General features: G+C 51.0%; 2 protein-coding genes across 3 annotated transcripts in view; one reads left to right on the top strand and one right to left on the bottom strand.

Moving 5' to 3' along the window:
• SART3 (spliceosome associated factor 3, U4/U6 recycling protein) overlaps nt 1–7524 on the bottom strand; it is a 41097-nt gene extending 33573 nt beyond the window's left edge. Inside the window, exon 1 of one of the 2 annotated variants that reach the window (XM_024977081.2) lies at nt 7192–7524. In XM_024977081.2, the coding sequence (XP_024832849.1) occupies nt 7192–7503 (312 nt within the window). In that variant the 5' untranslated portion in view covers nt 7504–7524. 2 annotated transcript variants of the gene reach the window in all.
• Nucleotides 7525–8847: 1323 nt separating this feature from the next.
• On the top strand, nt 8848–14954 carry ISCU (iron-sulfur cluster assembly enzyme). Its single transcript, NM_001075683.2, is given in 5 exon segments — nt 8848–9024; nt 10489–10602; nt 11406–11516; nt 12943–13021; nt 14452–14954. Coding segments are annotated over 5 exon segments (504 nt in total). The 5' UTR covers nt 8848–8910; the 3' UTR covers nt 14538–14954.
• Nucleotides 14955–15155: the final 201 nt, after the last annotated feature.

The following is a 15155-nucleotide window of genomic DNA, read 5'->3' as shown; positions in this document are numbered from 1 at the left end:
GAAGGATGGGGAAAGATCCAGCATGCGACAAACAAAAAGGAGCAGAAGTGGCTATATTAATATCACATAAAGTAGACGTTAGAGCAAAGAAAATGATCAGAGATAAAACAGGACATTACGTAATGATGAAAGGATCAACCCACCAGGAAGACAAAACAATCCCAAACGTGCAGGCACCGAACAACAGAATCTCAAAATAGAGAAAGCAAAAACTGATACAGCTAAAAGAAGACACAGACATAGCCACCATTACACTGGGAATCAGCAGCCCCCACTCAGAAACTAAAAGAACTATCAGATTATCAGCAAGGATATAAAAGAACTCAACAACACCGTTAACCAACATGATCTAATTGCTATATAAAGAACACCCTACCCAACAATAACAGAGTAACACAGTCTTCTCCAGTGCCCAAGGAACGTTCACTGGGACCATATCCTGGGCCATAAAACAAACCTCAACAAAGTTTTAAAACATTGAATCACACAGGGTATGTTTTCTGGTAAGAAGAGAAGCAAACTAGAAATCAATTACTGTAGGAATCAATCTCTCTAAACACTTGAAAATTAAGCAATAAAAAAAAATTTTTTTTTTCTTTGGCCACATCCTGCAGCACATGGGATCCTAGTTCCCGACCAGGGACTGAACTCGCAAACCCGGCACTGGAAGGCAGAATCTTAACCACTGGACTGCCGGGAAGTCCCAAGCAATACACTTCTAAATAATCTATTGATCAAGGAGGAAATCTCAAAGAAAATTTAAAATACACAGAACTGAATGAAAATGAAAACACAGCAAATCAAAATAAGTAGACTGCAGCTAGCACAGTGTGGAGAGGAAACTTACAGAACTAAAGCCAATGTACAAAAAGAATTACACACCATGACTAAGTGGGAGGCATTCCAGGTATACAAGGCAAGCTCAATCTGTAAAATTAAATCACTGTATTCCACTGTGTAACACAGTAAAAAACAAAATTCATGATAGCGATTAATACAGAAAACAAGCGTTCACAATAAACACTCTCAACCTTTGGCTCTGGAAAAGGCTGTCGTGCTCACACGAGCTCAGCTCCTGGTCGTGTCCGATTCTTTCAACCCCATGGACTGTACAGCCCACCAGGCTCCTCTGTCCATCGGGTTTGCTAGGCAAGAATTGTGTCTGCTGCTCTGGCAGAGATTCTTTACCCCTGCACCGCCTAGAAAGCCCTGTAAAAGACTGTTAAGAGGCTGCAAAGACAAGCTATAGGCCGGGGGGTGGGGGGTGGGGGGTGGGTGTATAAACCAAGTATCTGACGAAGTTAACATCTAAAAGATATAACTCCAAACGAGTTAAAAAACAAACAATCCAAATAAAAACTGGCAAAAGACATGAACCAAAAATGTATATCCAGAGAAGACACAGATGGCCAGGGAGTGCACATGAGTAATGGTCAATGTCAGCAGCTGTACGGAATGCACAGACTGACACCGCAGCGAGCTGTCCTTACACACCTAGCAGCATGGCCGAAGGCGGACTTCCTGGCGGTCCAGTGATAAAAATCCACCTGCCAACGCAGGGGACACAGGCTGGACCCCTGGTCCAGGAAGACTCCACGTGCCGCGGGGCAACTGGGCCTGGCTACCACAACCACTGAAGCCTGTACGCCTAGAGCCCGAGCTCCTCCAGTGAAGCCACCACAAGGACCCCACACACCACAGCTAGAGAGTGGCCCCCCTGCCGCAACGAGAGAAAGCAAGGGGTCCCAGCACGGCCAAGACTACATTTTTTTAAAGAAAGAAAAAAAACCAGAAACATAACCAAGAGTGGCCAGAAGGGAAAACGGGGGCACCACCAAGTGCTTGAGAAGAGGTTAAAAAATACCAGTTGCCTTTAAAATTCAACATACAACTACTGTACCACCCAACAAGTGCACCCTTAGGCATTTTTCCAGAGCAGTAAAACCTGGGTTCACACAAACACCTGTATAGGACTGTGCATAACGGCTGTGCTTCTAACCCACATCCGGAAAGAAGTCAGAGGTCCTTCAATGGGTGAGTGGGTAAACGAACCATCGAACACCCACGCTGTGGAAAACTACTCAGCCATGAAAAGGAACAAACTAATATACACACACACCTTGGATGAATCTTGAGGGAACTGTGCTAAGTGAAAGAAGCTCCTCCCCAAAGGTTACATACTATATGACTCCACTTATGTAATATTCTTGAAGTAATAAAACTAGAGGAGTAGGGATCAGCTTAGTGGGCGTCAGAGGTTAGGCTGTGGCTCCATCCGGGTTGCAAGAGGGGCCTGAGGTGGCAGAGCCCATCCGTGTAATGACGCTGGCAATGTTAACACGAGGGCTGGGAAACTGCACTCCGGTGTACCACTGGGGGAACCCGGATAAAGGGCACACAGGAGCTGTCTATATTATTTATTGGAACTGCAAGGAAACCTACAATTACCTCAAAACGAAGTTTCATTTTTTAAAAACAGCTTTCAAATGAGTTAGGGTGTGAGTTACATTAGGTCTATACACCAAAGGACTTCCTTGATGGTCCAGCGGCAGAGACTGCGCTCCCAACGCAGGGGGCTCAGGTGTGACCCCTGGTCAGGGAACTAGACCCCACATGCCTCAACTAAGACCCAGGGCAGCCAGATAAATAATTAAAAAAAAAGTCTGGGGACTTCCCTGGTGGTTCAGTGGTTAAGAATCTGCCTGCCAATGCAGGGGACACGGGTGTGATCCCTGGTCCAGGAAGGTACCACACACGGAGGGGCAACTAAACCCACGCACCACAACCACTGAGCCCACAATCTGCAACAAAAAAGCCACCGCAGGAAGGCTGTGCACCGCAACCAGAGAGCAGTTCCCGCAACCAGAGAAAAGCTGCTCGCAGCAATGAAGACCCAGCACAGCCAGATAAGTAAGTATTTTTAAAAGTCTACACACTGAGACTAGGTTAGTATCTACTCTTCCAACATCTGCCACATTTCAGCAATAAATATTTCCCTCTCCAGAGATGACAGATGAATGATAATTCATTCAACTAACACTGCCATCTGACAATACACTCTTAGTAATCCAGACACTAGCTGCTGCATTAACCTGCACAGAAGAGGCTCTGTCTCAGCAGATGATGAGTGAGACCGTGGAACAGACACAGGACAAACCGGCCAACAGAACACTGGAGTGCCAGAAACAGACCCCCGCACACAGAAAGCGCATCACAGAGGGACGCTGGGGCAGCCACCGAAACGGGTTCACGACCCATGACCATGAGCCCAGTGTGAACGATACTGGCTCTCACACAGCTTCAAGAGCGGCAGTTTATCAGTAACAACGTTCCTTGTGCTAGTCTGTATTAGGGGGAAAACTGCAGGCAATTCAAACGCCAGAACAACGGAGAAGCTGTGTGCTACTCACACCCTGGTGTACTGAATACACAGCAGTCAAAACGGGTAACTAGAAGGAACGTGGCGGAACCTCAGAGACACCTCTGAGTGGAAAGCACTCCCAGATTACATACTGCATGATACGCTTTCTTAAAAGCTCAGAAACAAACAAAAATATCTGCTCAGGGCTGCAGACTTAGCAGATAAAATTATACACTTGAAAAGAGAAGGAAGCAGAAGTCCATCAGGTTCAAGAAAGCAGTCACCCGGGTTTGGGGGTGTGGGGCAGTGGTGAGCATCGAGGCAGGGCAGTGGGAACGGGAGCAGCCGTCTGGACAGGCAGCATCACTGAGGAAGCCTCCCTGAGTGTGAGCAGCAGAGCAAGGGTGTGCATCTCTTTACCACCCTTCACAATTTACAGACGTGAACTGATCTGTATACATCCAATTATACATAAACAGGGACTTGGTGGCCCAGTTGCTAAGCCTCCTCGCTCCGGGTGCAGGGGGCCCAGGTTCAACCCCTGCTCAGGGAACTGGACCTCACAGGCGGGAACTAAAACGAAAGATGACGCGGATCCTGCGTGCTGCCACTGAGACCCACACAGCCAAATAAATAAATTACATGCAAACAGGTAATAAAGAATCAACAACACACAAGCCCACGACCCATAATTTTTTAAAAAATCTTTAAGCAACTGCTCATGATTGATAAATCCTGGCAGGCTGAACCCACCCCATGATTACGTGACGGGCTGAAAAAGGTCAGAATGCGGTCAGGACACAAGTGTTCTAACGCCCCCCAGTTCTGTTTCCCTACCTAGACTGGAAGGCACTAGAGTGCACCTCTGGATCTCAAGTGGGCTCCCGTGACACAGCGATGTCTCAAAATCAACATTCAAGCGTGTCAACAAGTAACAACAGTGAAAGAAAAGAAGATGGTGAGAGGCGCACTGTCCTCATGAAGGCGTAGGCATGGCTCTCCAGGTCACCCCATCACTCCAACTCACCTGGGTCTGAATGTGTTCTCTGAGCACGAAGGGGTGGGGAGTCCTGGGAGTAACATCTACGCAAGCCCTCCTGTGACCACCACAGGGAGATCAGCATTGAAATGTACAAAATCCACTGAAGAAATGTCTCTAGGATGGTTTTCGTCTAAATTTCTGATTTTTAGGCCCAAATGATGAAGATACTGTATATGGAGAGGCACTCTGGGAGTATGTACTTTAATATACAAGGACATGCATTGTAGAGACCTTTCAGAGTTCAACCAGAGCTGACAAATGCGCACACGTGCCCATCTAGTCCCGTCTCAGAACATCGCCAAGGACAAAGGACACTTCAAAGAGAGAGGTGGCCTGGCCATCGTGCAAACGCTCTGCGACAGGTCTCCTCACGCCCTGACAGCACGGCCTGGACTGGACTGGGGAGGGCGGGACAGAGAGGTGACAGAGGCGCCTGGTGGGGACCACACTCGGCCCAATCACGGGAAGGGACCACAAGGTGCCGCTTCGAGTTTCAGCCACGACCACACACACAGTCGGACGTCTTCACTTCTGTTATCTGGACAGATTTCACAGCCGACTGCGAGCTTCCATAAAAACACTTGGGGTGAGAAGCGGAATTCAAACACGACAAGGCCGAGCACTTCGCGGGCCTCTCTGGAAGTTACTGACCATCACGCTCCACCAGGAGAGTCGTTACAGCAAAAACTAGAGGCTGGGATTAAGAGGACGTGGGAGGGAGTTTTGGAAACACTGGAAAAGTCCATTTCTGGACCCCAGGAAGAGGATAAAGCCAAAGGCTCTTCAGTTCACCATCACCTGCCGGATCCCATCCTGTGTGGTGGCCTGAGGTAGGGTTGGCAAGTACACACCACCAGTGGCAAGGAGACCTCTGCCCTGACCCGTCCTCCACTCTAGTAAGCAAAATACCCTCATCGAGGGTTTAATCCCTCCACTTCCGAGCCTCCCCTTCCCCTCAACAGGTAATTCTATTTCCCCGACTAAGCAAGCTAACGGCTCATTGAAAGGCCAAAGGCCAGAGCAACAGACTGCCACCAGGACAGAGTCACAGGCGGCCTGCCACCTCACATTACGCTGCAACTGCTGAACGAATAAGAGAATGGACTTTGGCACGCTTGTTTAGGAAAGGCAGAAACAGTAACCACCTGCCTACCCCTGGTTGGTTCAGATGGGATGACAAACGAGACAGATATACCGAGAGAAGATATAACTACTTCACAACTTAACAGGAACGTCACCACCAGAGAGGACATTATAAGGAATCTCACACCCAGCCAAGTTAACTGAGAAACCCAGGCTACCAACCCCACATCACTAAGTGATCTCATAGCCACTGTGGCATTCCGTCTACAGACAACCTTGAAAAGTTCAAATGCTTTTAGACCTGACTCAGACCAAAACATTTCATCAGTCCTTTTGAGTCTCCGGGTCCTCGTCTGTAAAACGAGATGGAGCTCCATCTCTTCCCCTCCAAGACTACTCCACTCTCTCCCCTCCCTGTCCTAGGACCCACCGTGTGGACCACATCCATGGGGGCTCTGGGTCTCAGGCTTCCAGCAGGATTTGCCCAGTAGGCCATGTGGCTTGTGAGGCAGAGGTAGGTCAGGGTACTTCTTGCCCACCCCACTCCCTGATGGGAATGGGGGCTACCTCCCTGGAACAAACGTCTCAACTCCTCTCAGGGGTCCTCTCCACGAACTATCTAGAAAACTAGTCACTCCATCACCTCTACAGGACTAAAGGTGGACACCTAAAGGTCCTGCTACTACTAGCCCTGGGGAACCAAACTTTTGCTCCTGACTTCCCTGCCCTAGACTCAGTAGCCTCTCCATTGCTGTGCTGTGCCCAGTCTTGTCCAACTCTTTGTGACCCCACGGACAGTAGCCTGCCACGCTCCTCTGTCCATAGGATTTCTCAGCCAAGAATACTGGAGTGGGTTGCCATTTCCTTCTCCAGGGGATCCTCCTGACCCAAGGATCGTCACCACTGAGCCACCTGGGAGGCCCGGTCTCTCTACGGACCTTTACTCCAAACTCTCCTGACTTGAATGTGCCACCTATTTCCTGCTGGGATCCTAGATTACATAGGACACACCACAACCTGTACCTCCTAAGGTTACAGATTAGAAATCACATAGCTACTATTGCCAGGCCCCGAGCCCTGATGACCGTTACAACTATTCTCTGGGCGGGAACCGTTTTGTCCCAGTTTACAGAGTGGAGGATGAGAGACGTTAAAATATCGGCCCCAGCGCACGCAGGTGTGGAAGAGCTACAACTGGGGCCTTAGCCTCCAGACGCTATTCCGTTTCTATTATCACCGTCACGGTCACTATTTTCCCTACCACGCCAGAGCTCCTTATCTTCGTCATTCCTACAGGCAAACAACTCTTCTTGGAGGAAAAGAATCTTATTTCTAGGCCTGGACACAGTTGACCGGTATGGCTAAGAGCGGGAGTTGCGGAGTCGATTCAAAGTTCAAAGCCTGACTCGCCACTTGCAGGAAGTGTAACGGTGAGCAAGAGAATTCCCTCCACCGGGAGCCTCAGGGTCCTCCCACAAAACGGGAAATACAGCAATTCCCTCGCCGGGTTCTGGCGAGGGTTCAATAGGATAACGCTTGCGAAGCACCTGGCGAGCAGTAAGCGCTCCGAGGACCGGAGACGCGCTGGGAAACTGAGGTTTGGAGGCCTTGGCGCTTTTTATTACCTCCGAGGACCGAGGAGGTGGGCTGGGGCCTGGGAACCCGAGGGAGAGAGCCCGCCGCCCCCGCCCACGCCCGCGCCCACCTGCTCCTCCAGCCGCTCTATCTCCAGCTGGTTCTTCTCCTCTTCGTCGTACCCCCACTCGTACTCCCCGGGGGAGCTCTCGGCCGAGGAAGCCATGGCGTACTCCTCATCTCCATCGCTCTCACTCACGCCTTCCTCCTGCTGGTCCCACTCTGGCCCCATGGTCTTGTACGTCGCGGCGGCCACGGCCCGCGATAACACCTTCCTCCTCGCCCGAGCCGCCTTAGCCTCATCCTGCTCTCCCTCAGCCTCGGGCCCGGCCTTGGGCTCAGCCTCCGCTTCAGAAGCCGATGCTGCGGCCGCCGTCGCCATCTTGGACTTTCAGAGACTCCCGGGTCCTCACTTGGCCGCCAAAGACCCGCAGTAGTAGGAGCTGCCCGCGGCGCGCGCCTGGTCAAAATCCCGCTCGTCTGCCACCTGAAGAGAAACTATGCGCCTTGGATGACATGGAAATCTCTAGATACACGAGATTCATGTTATTTTATATACTTTCAGTAGCTCTTGTTCGGAAAAGAAAGCTCACCAACAGGGCATGCCTTCCGGCACAACGTCGGACAGCACTTGGGCCCTTAGGCAGGAAGTGGAAGCCATAGAGGCAACCACGGACTGAGCGTGATGGTTGTAGTTAAGGGTTTGGCGCCATCTTGAGAAGGTCAAAAATGATTCTTGGAATAAATACCTTACCACCTAGTCTGACCTGGCGCGTGATTCAGTCTCCCCAGCAACTGAGCCTCAAACGCGCAGAAAAGTCTTAAGTCCTCAGGGAAGGATCGATTGCACCATTAATGAGAATAACTCATTTCCCAGAGATTCCTTCTCTTTATTTAATGCCTGGCGCCTAGCACTTAAATACACGTGTGAGTTTTGATTTTTAGGATCATATTCTGCAAACCAGTATCAATAAATTACATTAATAAACATTTACTTAGAATCTCTTCATTGCTATATCTTGTGATTTAATCTGTGCCACTTTGCTTTTTAATAGAGACATAAACATATACACTTTTTAAAATCAGAGCAACGTATTCTTGCCTTTAGTTAAGCTTCTCACTTTAGAGATAGAAAAGCCTTGATGGGTCTATTTATTGCCTTGCTCCCTCATTAGCAAGCTTAATCGTGTCGTTTTGGGTTGTTTTCCCAAAGCACCCTAAGTAGATACTCAACACAAGATTTGCTCAATGGATTTAGAACTGTCCTTGAATTAGTACAAAAAAGATCGAGGTTTACAAAGACGCTATCTTTCACCTAGGAGCACACAGCCAGTTAGGAGCAGAAACGAGATTCTAACTCAGGACTGTTCAAGTCAGAATCCCAACTGGGCCCCTCTGCGCAACCTAGGGCAAGTTACTAAACCGTTCTGATCCTCAAATTCCTAAACTGCAAAATAGAGCCAAGAAGGGTGGACTGATTGATCCTCTGCGCCGAATTGGGGGGGGGGGGGGGGGGGGGGGGCTTTGTGAACGCAAAGCTGGGTCCCAATTTCCAGCTCAAGGATCCTCAAGATTCAGAACCCAGCTAGGTGGATTAGCCCTCAAGCGATTTCAAACCTTGAGGCTCCGCGCCCCGGGAACAAAACGGGGACACGTGAACGCAGCGGGAAAGCGCAGGCGCAAGGTCGCCGGGACGTTAGAGGGTGCGCGCTCCCAGCTGGGAGCCGACTCGCGCACGCGCCCCTCCCCTCGGCCGCGCGCTCCACTTGCGCAAGCGCAAGCCCGCAAGATGGCGGCGGCTGGAGCGGGCCGTCTGAGGCGGGCGGCGTCGGCCGTGTTGCTCCGGGCCCCGCGCCTGCCCGCCCGGGAGCTCTCAGCTCCCGCTCGGCTCTATCACAAAAAGGTAAGAGCGGCCGGGGGGTCCGCACCGGGCGGGGCGGGGCGGGAGTGTGACGACTACCCAGAGAACTTAGGGGTCCTAGCGGAGGCCCAGCCTAGTGACCCTCCCGGCTCTGCGCGGCCCTGGAACCCCGACTGCAGCCCAGGGCCCTGGCCGCCCCCAACTCTGGATGGAGGGGCCTTCCTCTCAAGATGCCGCCTCGAGTGACTCCCTGGCTGCGCTGGGGCAACTAACCGCGCCTGAAACAAAAATGACAGCTCCGCTAGCCTAGCGGCAGCTGCCCTCAATCTGAAACATCCATCCAGCCTTTAAACCTCCCGACTGCCCAGGAAGCAGGGTCCTGCTCTGTCCGGGCTAGTCGGACACACAGCGGCCGAGTGACCTTGGGCAAGTCACTGCCCCGCGCTCGTCAGATGGGGTCTGGGCAGCGCCCCCGTACGCGAGACCATTGCCTGCGGAGTCCTGGGCAGGACGCTTGGCACAGGGAGGCCACTGAGGATTGATGTTAGTGTTGCAGGAGCTCAGAGCCTCCGAGTGGACATGGACGTGTAACCCACAGTCGTCACGTTTTTGTGTTTGTTTTGGCTTGGGGGTGGTGGGATGCTGTGAGTTAAGAGACAGGTTGGGTAGTCGGCAGCCACATGAGACGTCTCACTCGGGAACCGGTTAACTACAAAAAGAATGCGGTAAATCAACCCCGGGGCAGAAAGTCCAGATTGGATATTATCTTACAGATCCCTGGACTTGGAAGTCAAAATCCGTGGTCGGATAGGTCGGGGGAAGGGGACTGGAAGCTCGGAATACTTAACGACTAACTGGGAAACAAACGCAAGGTTTTTAAAGCCTCGCGTGTGCCAGTTTGAATAGATGTCTACTCTGTTCTGGCTTCCAAGCGTTTGCGCACAGACCTCACTCCCCGCGGACCCAGGGCTGTGTGTTGTTGACAGTACACGCGGAATGACCTGGCGCGCGCAGCCTTTCCGCCACCAGGGCGCGCTGCGGCACCGCGGATTTCGGGGCCCCGAAACACAGTCATGGTTACTATTTATCAGCGTACACAGATGGCCGTATTCCATAGCCTTGTTAGTCCCGTAACAGTCTCCTTGAGGCTTCTGGAAAGTCCTTCCCTTTCTGGACCATACATACGTATAGTTTTTTGAATAGTAATCATTCTTTTGAGAATGGATTTTGTTCCGAAATTACAAAAGTGCTGTTTGAGCCCAACTCTGTGACTTGGGTGGTTAGAGGTCAAGTAATTATTTGTGGTTCAAAACCCCACAGAATTAAGACATGATTTTGCTGATTTTTCTCCAGGATCCCCATATGTCTTAAATCCAGCCCAAGTGAAATTTGGTATTAGGTGATGGCCTGCCAGGTCCAGTTTGCTGACTTGAAGGAGCTTGTCATCAAAGTCGGGGAGATGAACAGCAAAAAAGAGTGACTGATTTGTCTTCACTCTCATTTCAGGTTGTTGATCATTATGAAAATCCCCGAAACGTGGGGTCCCTTGACAAGACATCTAAAAATGTTGGGACTGGATTGGTGGGGGCTCCAGCGTGTGGTGATGTCATGAAATTACAGGTATCCCTGGTTTCCATCTTTACTGGTGGTAACGGTTACCCCTTTGCTTGTACAGTGCTCTGTATTTGACAGAGCATTTACACGTCCGGCATTGCCTCTGGTCCCCATCTTGATTCCTGTGAGGTGGGATAAGTCAGTGTTACAAATGATTCCAACAGGGGCTGAATCCTAGTCCTCCTGGTAAACTGTGCTGACCCCTTCTGACAGAATAAACAGATCTCACGTTCATACTCACTGTATCAGTTAGCAATCCCCAGAGGGATAGGAAATGCAATAAATCAAACTCTGCCTGCCCCCACTTTGGAAGCGCCTGGCACTCTGGTAAACCATAGCTTTCTCCACATCTCCTTCGTCACCGTGGTGGGAAGCTGGCCAGACGGCTTCATGCCTATCTTGGAAAACAGAAACAAGACAGGAGGGAACGCGCTACATGCGGTTTGACGTCAAAGGAAAAAGCACTAACCGGTGGCCTTTACTGCCAACTCTCGCAGTGTTTTAAGATGCGCACTGGCCCAGCAGCTGGGAAGCCAGAAGTCAGGCTTGGGAGTGGGAGGAGACTGGGCAGGAGCCATACTTTTTGGCTGACCTTTGCCAGCGAGGCCCGTATAATTCTGTATAGTTGTTCCTGCTTGCAGCTTTTCATTGCTGAACTCTTTGAAACAGAGGGGCCTCCATAATCAAAGCCTAAACTTTTAAGTATGGAAAGCAGGACCAAAGCTCTTAGGAAGTGCCCTGTGGGCCTCCCTGAGTGCCAGGTTATGCAGGCAGCACCAGAAGCCTGCTAACTCCTGCCTCTTTTCTAGATTCAAGTGGATGAAAAGGGGAAGATCGTGGACGCCAGGTTTAAAACATTTGGCTGTGGTTCTGCCATCGCCTCTAGCTCGTTAGCCACCGAATGGGTAAAGGGGAAGACGGTAAGGCTCCTGAAAACTAGAACCTGCCTCTTGGTTAAGGGAAGGGTTTAAACAAACACTATAATTTTTTTCTAAATATTCCAAGGATTTTCTTTTTAATTTCGCTTACCCAGATTTTTATCAAATTCTTCTCCACATTGGGAATTATGGATAATCTTAACTTTTTTTAGTTTGGGGTTTTCTGTTGTTGTTGACCATTTTTATTTGTTTGAGGGTTTTGGTGATGTTTTAACTAAATCAAAAAAAGGTCCCCACCTACCCCTTGAACACAACAGAAGTGGAGAGAAATCTTTGGCTTTCTCCAAGGTCACAGATATTATCATTTCTTAGAAGTCTAAGTCTGCTAGGGGGTGGGTGTACCATGGTTTGTTTTGTTTATTCCTTCCCATCCAGTTTCAGGAAGGATTGCAGGTGGCTTACAAGGATTCATGAGATAACAGACTAGCCTTTCAAAAGTCCAGTCCTCGTTAAAACCTCTCAGTAAAGCCAGACTGTAAGTGCTCGTCCTTGCAGCCCCAACAGCCAAAGTTTAGCAAGCTGAGTCACGGAGGCCTGTGCCGGGCAGCTCTACAGCCAGGCCGCCTGCCAGGCCACGTGCCACCAGCCCCCTGTGACTCAGGGCCTCCTGGCCGGCAGGCTCCTCAGAGCCAGGAAGCAAAGACCTAGCTTGTGCTGGCCAATCTGTCCGGAACGATCCTCAGGGGAGGAGGGCATGAGGAGACAGGACACCTCAGAAAGTGGGGAGAGGGCCTTTCTCTGACCTTGAGAGCCTCCCATCTGAGTTTGCAGGAACAGAACTTGAAGCTTAATTCAGTTGAGTTAGCAGACTTGGAAGACTGGGAGACAGGCTGGGAAAATGCTTTCCTTAAGCCAGCAGGTCGTATTCCACAGAGGCCTGCCTCCTGCTCTGCCCTCGGCTTGAGACAAACTCCAGGCATCCTTTCAGTCCACCTGGAGGTGAAAAGTCCTCCTACGGGCAGGGGATGAGCCCCAAGGTCTCCTCCCAGGAGCTGTCTATGCTGCTGGCCCTGGCCCCGCCCACCTCCCTGACACCATCCAGCTCGTAGAATCGATGGACATCAGAGAAGCTCATAGTCACACAACCAACGCAGGAAATCACTGCCTTTCGGCAAACAGGTTCGAGGGGACTTCCTGGTGGTCAAGTGGTTAAGACTCGGTGCTTCCACTATAGGGAACGCAGGTTCAGTCCCTGGTTGGGAACTATGCTCCCTCGTGCCATTTGGCCAAGAAAAAAAAAGGCTGGAGTTTCTGGCCTCAAGCAGATCCCTCCGAGACTCCCCAGGCTCTGCTACTGGCTGAGACAGTGTCTCTGCAGGCCGGGCTCACCCCAGCCCAGCAATGTTTGCTCTTCAGTTCCACCAGACAGCATCACTAAAACTGCCCATCTGTCCTGTCTGCCTCTCAGGTGGAGGAAGCCTTGACCATCAAAAACACAGACATCGCCAAGGAGCTGTGCCTCCCGCCTGTGAAACTGCACTGCTCCAGTACGTGTCGCCTCCAGCATGCCAACAGGCCTGGACTGGGGGTGGGGGTGGTATTGGGGGTTTTCCATAATGGTATCCACGTGCATTTGGACAGGGGAATGGTGAGTCCTTTGGGGTCGTGGAATCCACCTTTATAACCTCTGAGGGTTAGAGCTCGGGTTGTCTTCACAGCCTCCAGAAGGTCGGGGCCCCAGGCGGGTGCTGTGGGTTGGGCATCATGCAGAGCTGGTCACAGCCTCACTTCTGACCTTTCGGAATATCCTCCAGTCGTGTCATCACCTCCCCCTCACAGAGCAGCAAATGAGGGCTCAGGTTCAAGCGGCCCAGCCTCACAGCTCCTCAGGGAAGGGCCAGAGTCTAAAGCCCAGACTTTTGATTCCGTATCTGTGCTGTTCCCACCCCACGGTGGTGAAGTTGGCACCAGTGAAGGAGAAAATGCGGCTTCCAACATAATCCCATCTGCCATGCGTTTTATCGTTTCCTTTCCAGAGGCCGTTACTCTCAGGGTCTGCATCTGTGTATATGGGATGACTCAGCCCAGCTGTGCAGTAGCCCCCTCTTCACTGTCCTGAGAGAAAGCCCAGATGCTGAAGGCTTTTACTTGGCTTTCCCGTTCAGTCTAAAGCCTTAAAAATCTCACCCTTCTAGGGGAAGGAGGGAATGAGACACAGTAGCCTTAACTAAGTGATGGAGGTTTACTGACCAAATTAGTTAAAAATCAGCAGAGAGCCAGGCCTCCTGCCAGGGCAGGACTCATAGGGCAAGACGTGTGTGCTGGGGCCGGGATGGAGGTCTGCTGAGACCCGAGTTCTTTCCACTTGAGCTGGAGTCTCAAATACCCAAGAATAAAGGCCGTAGCTTGTAAACATTTTCATGTGGTTTCAGAGAAACCCCTGCCTTTTCATCAGGCCTTCACGGGCGCTGGAACTTGAGCCAGTGTTCTCAGCCATCACTCCAGCTCTCAATGTTTGTTTCCCCCAAAGCCTCCCTTTTAATACCGACTCCAAAATAAAAGCTGCCGAACTTGGGATCACTAGAGTGAGCCGGCAAATGCCATCCCACCCCCAGACTGCCGCGACCCAAGTTATGCCAGCCAACATCACCGACATCCACCGCGCTTTCCCGACTCCATGTGAGCAGCTGAGAACTAACATCTGTTGTGTCCTTTCCCCCCCGCCCCCGCAGTGCTCCAGACACTATGTATACAGCCCTCACCCTACCCCAGCGAGAGGCTGAGCTAACGTAGAATCCCAGGTTTGTGCCCCAAGTCTGTCCCCAGAGCCGCCCCAAGGGAGTGGCTCAGGAAACGGCCAGATGGCTCCTGACCCTGCACCCTGGTGAGGTGACTGTCAAGCCCGTCCCAGCACCACTGTCTCGGCTCTTAAAGATGTAGAAACTTACAGGCTGTGTTTTGTTCCGATAACCTGCAGTGCTGGCTGAAGACGCCATCAAGGCCGCCCTGGCTGATTACAAACTGAAACAAGAACCCAAAACAGGAGAGGCCGAGAAGAAATGAACGCCTGGTGATGGATGCCTCAAAGGGCCCACAGGCTGCCAGCGTCCCCAGCCACGCGGTCACATGGGTGTTCAGAAGCCCTCGCACTACAATAAAAGCGCTCTGAGATCACACAACCTTTGCTGCTCACGTTGCGAATCTAACTCAAGCAAAATACACAGCCTAGTTGTTCTGAACCCTGGGGTTTCCTGCAGCTCACTTTCATCGCCTTAACCTCGTGTGTGTCTGTACCTCGCGTGTGTCTATTTCGATTTATGTGTATGACCCCAAAACTGAAGTTAGTAGCGAAGTCTCAGGTTTGGGTAGTCGTGAAGTGCACAATATCTAATTCTACCTGAATCTTTTGAGGGAAGATTACCAATAGAAAGCCTTGGTAAGATTATTTGGTAGGACCAAATAAAGTACACGTACTGTACATAAAACAGATTTTGCATCTATATAATAAAGCAATGTTGTAAGACGGTGTCTCTGGTAAGCCTTGTCACTGGGGCCCCTCCCTCCCTTCACAGGACTGCCTTCAGCCCCACGGGGTTCATTCGCAGATGCTAGATGGGGTGACGACCGAGGCTCCTCTCCAGGCAAGCTGGGTGGCAAAGACCACGCGTGGAGGTCTTCACA

The sequence above is a fragment of the Bos taurus genome, chromosome 17 (genome assembly GCF_002263795.3).
Source record: "Bos taurus isolate L1 Dominette 01449 registration number 42190680 breed Hereford chromosome 17, ARS-UCD2.0, whole genome shotgun sequence".
Taxonomy (NCBI): Eukaryota; Metazoa; Chordata; class Mammalia; order Artiodactyla; family Bovidae; genus Bos; species Bos taurus.
This window is presented reverse-complemented; position numbering and strand designations above follow the sequence as displayed.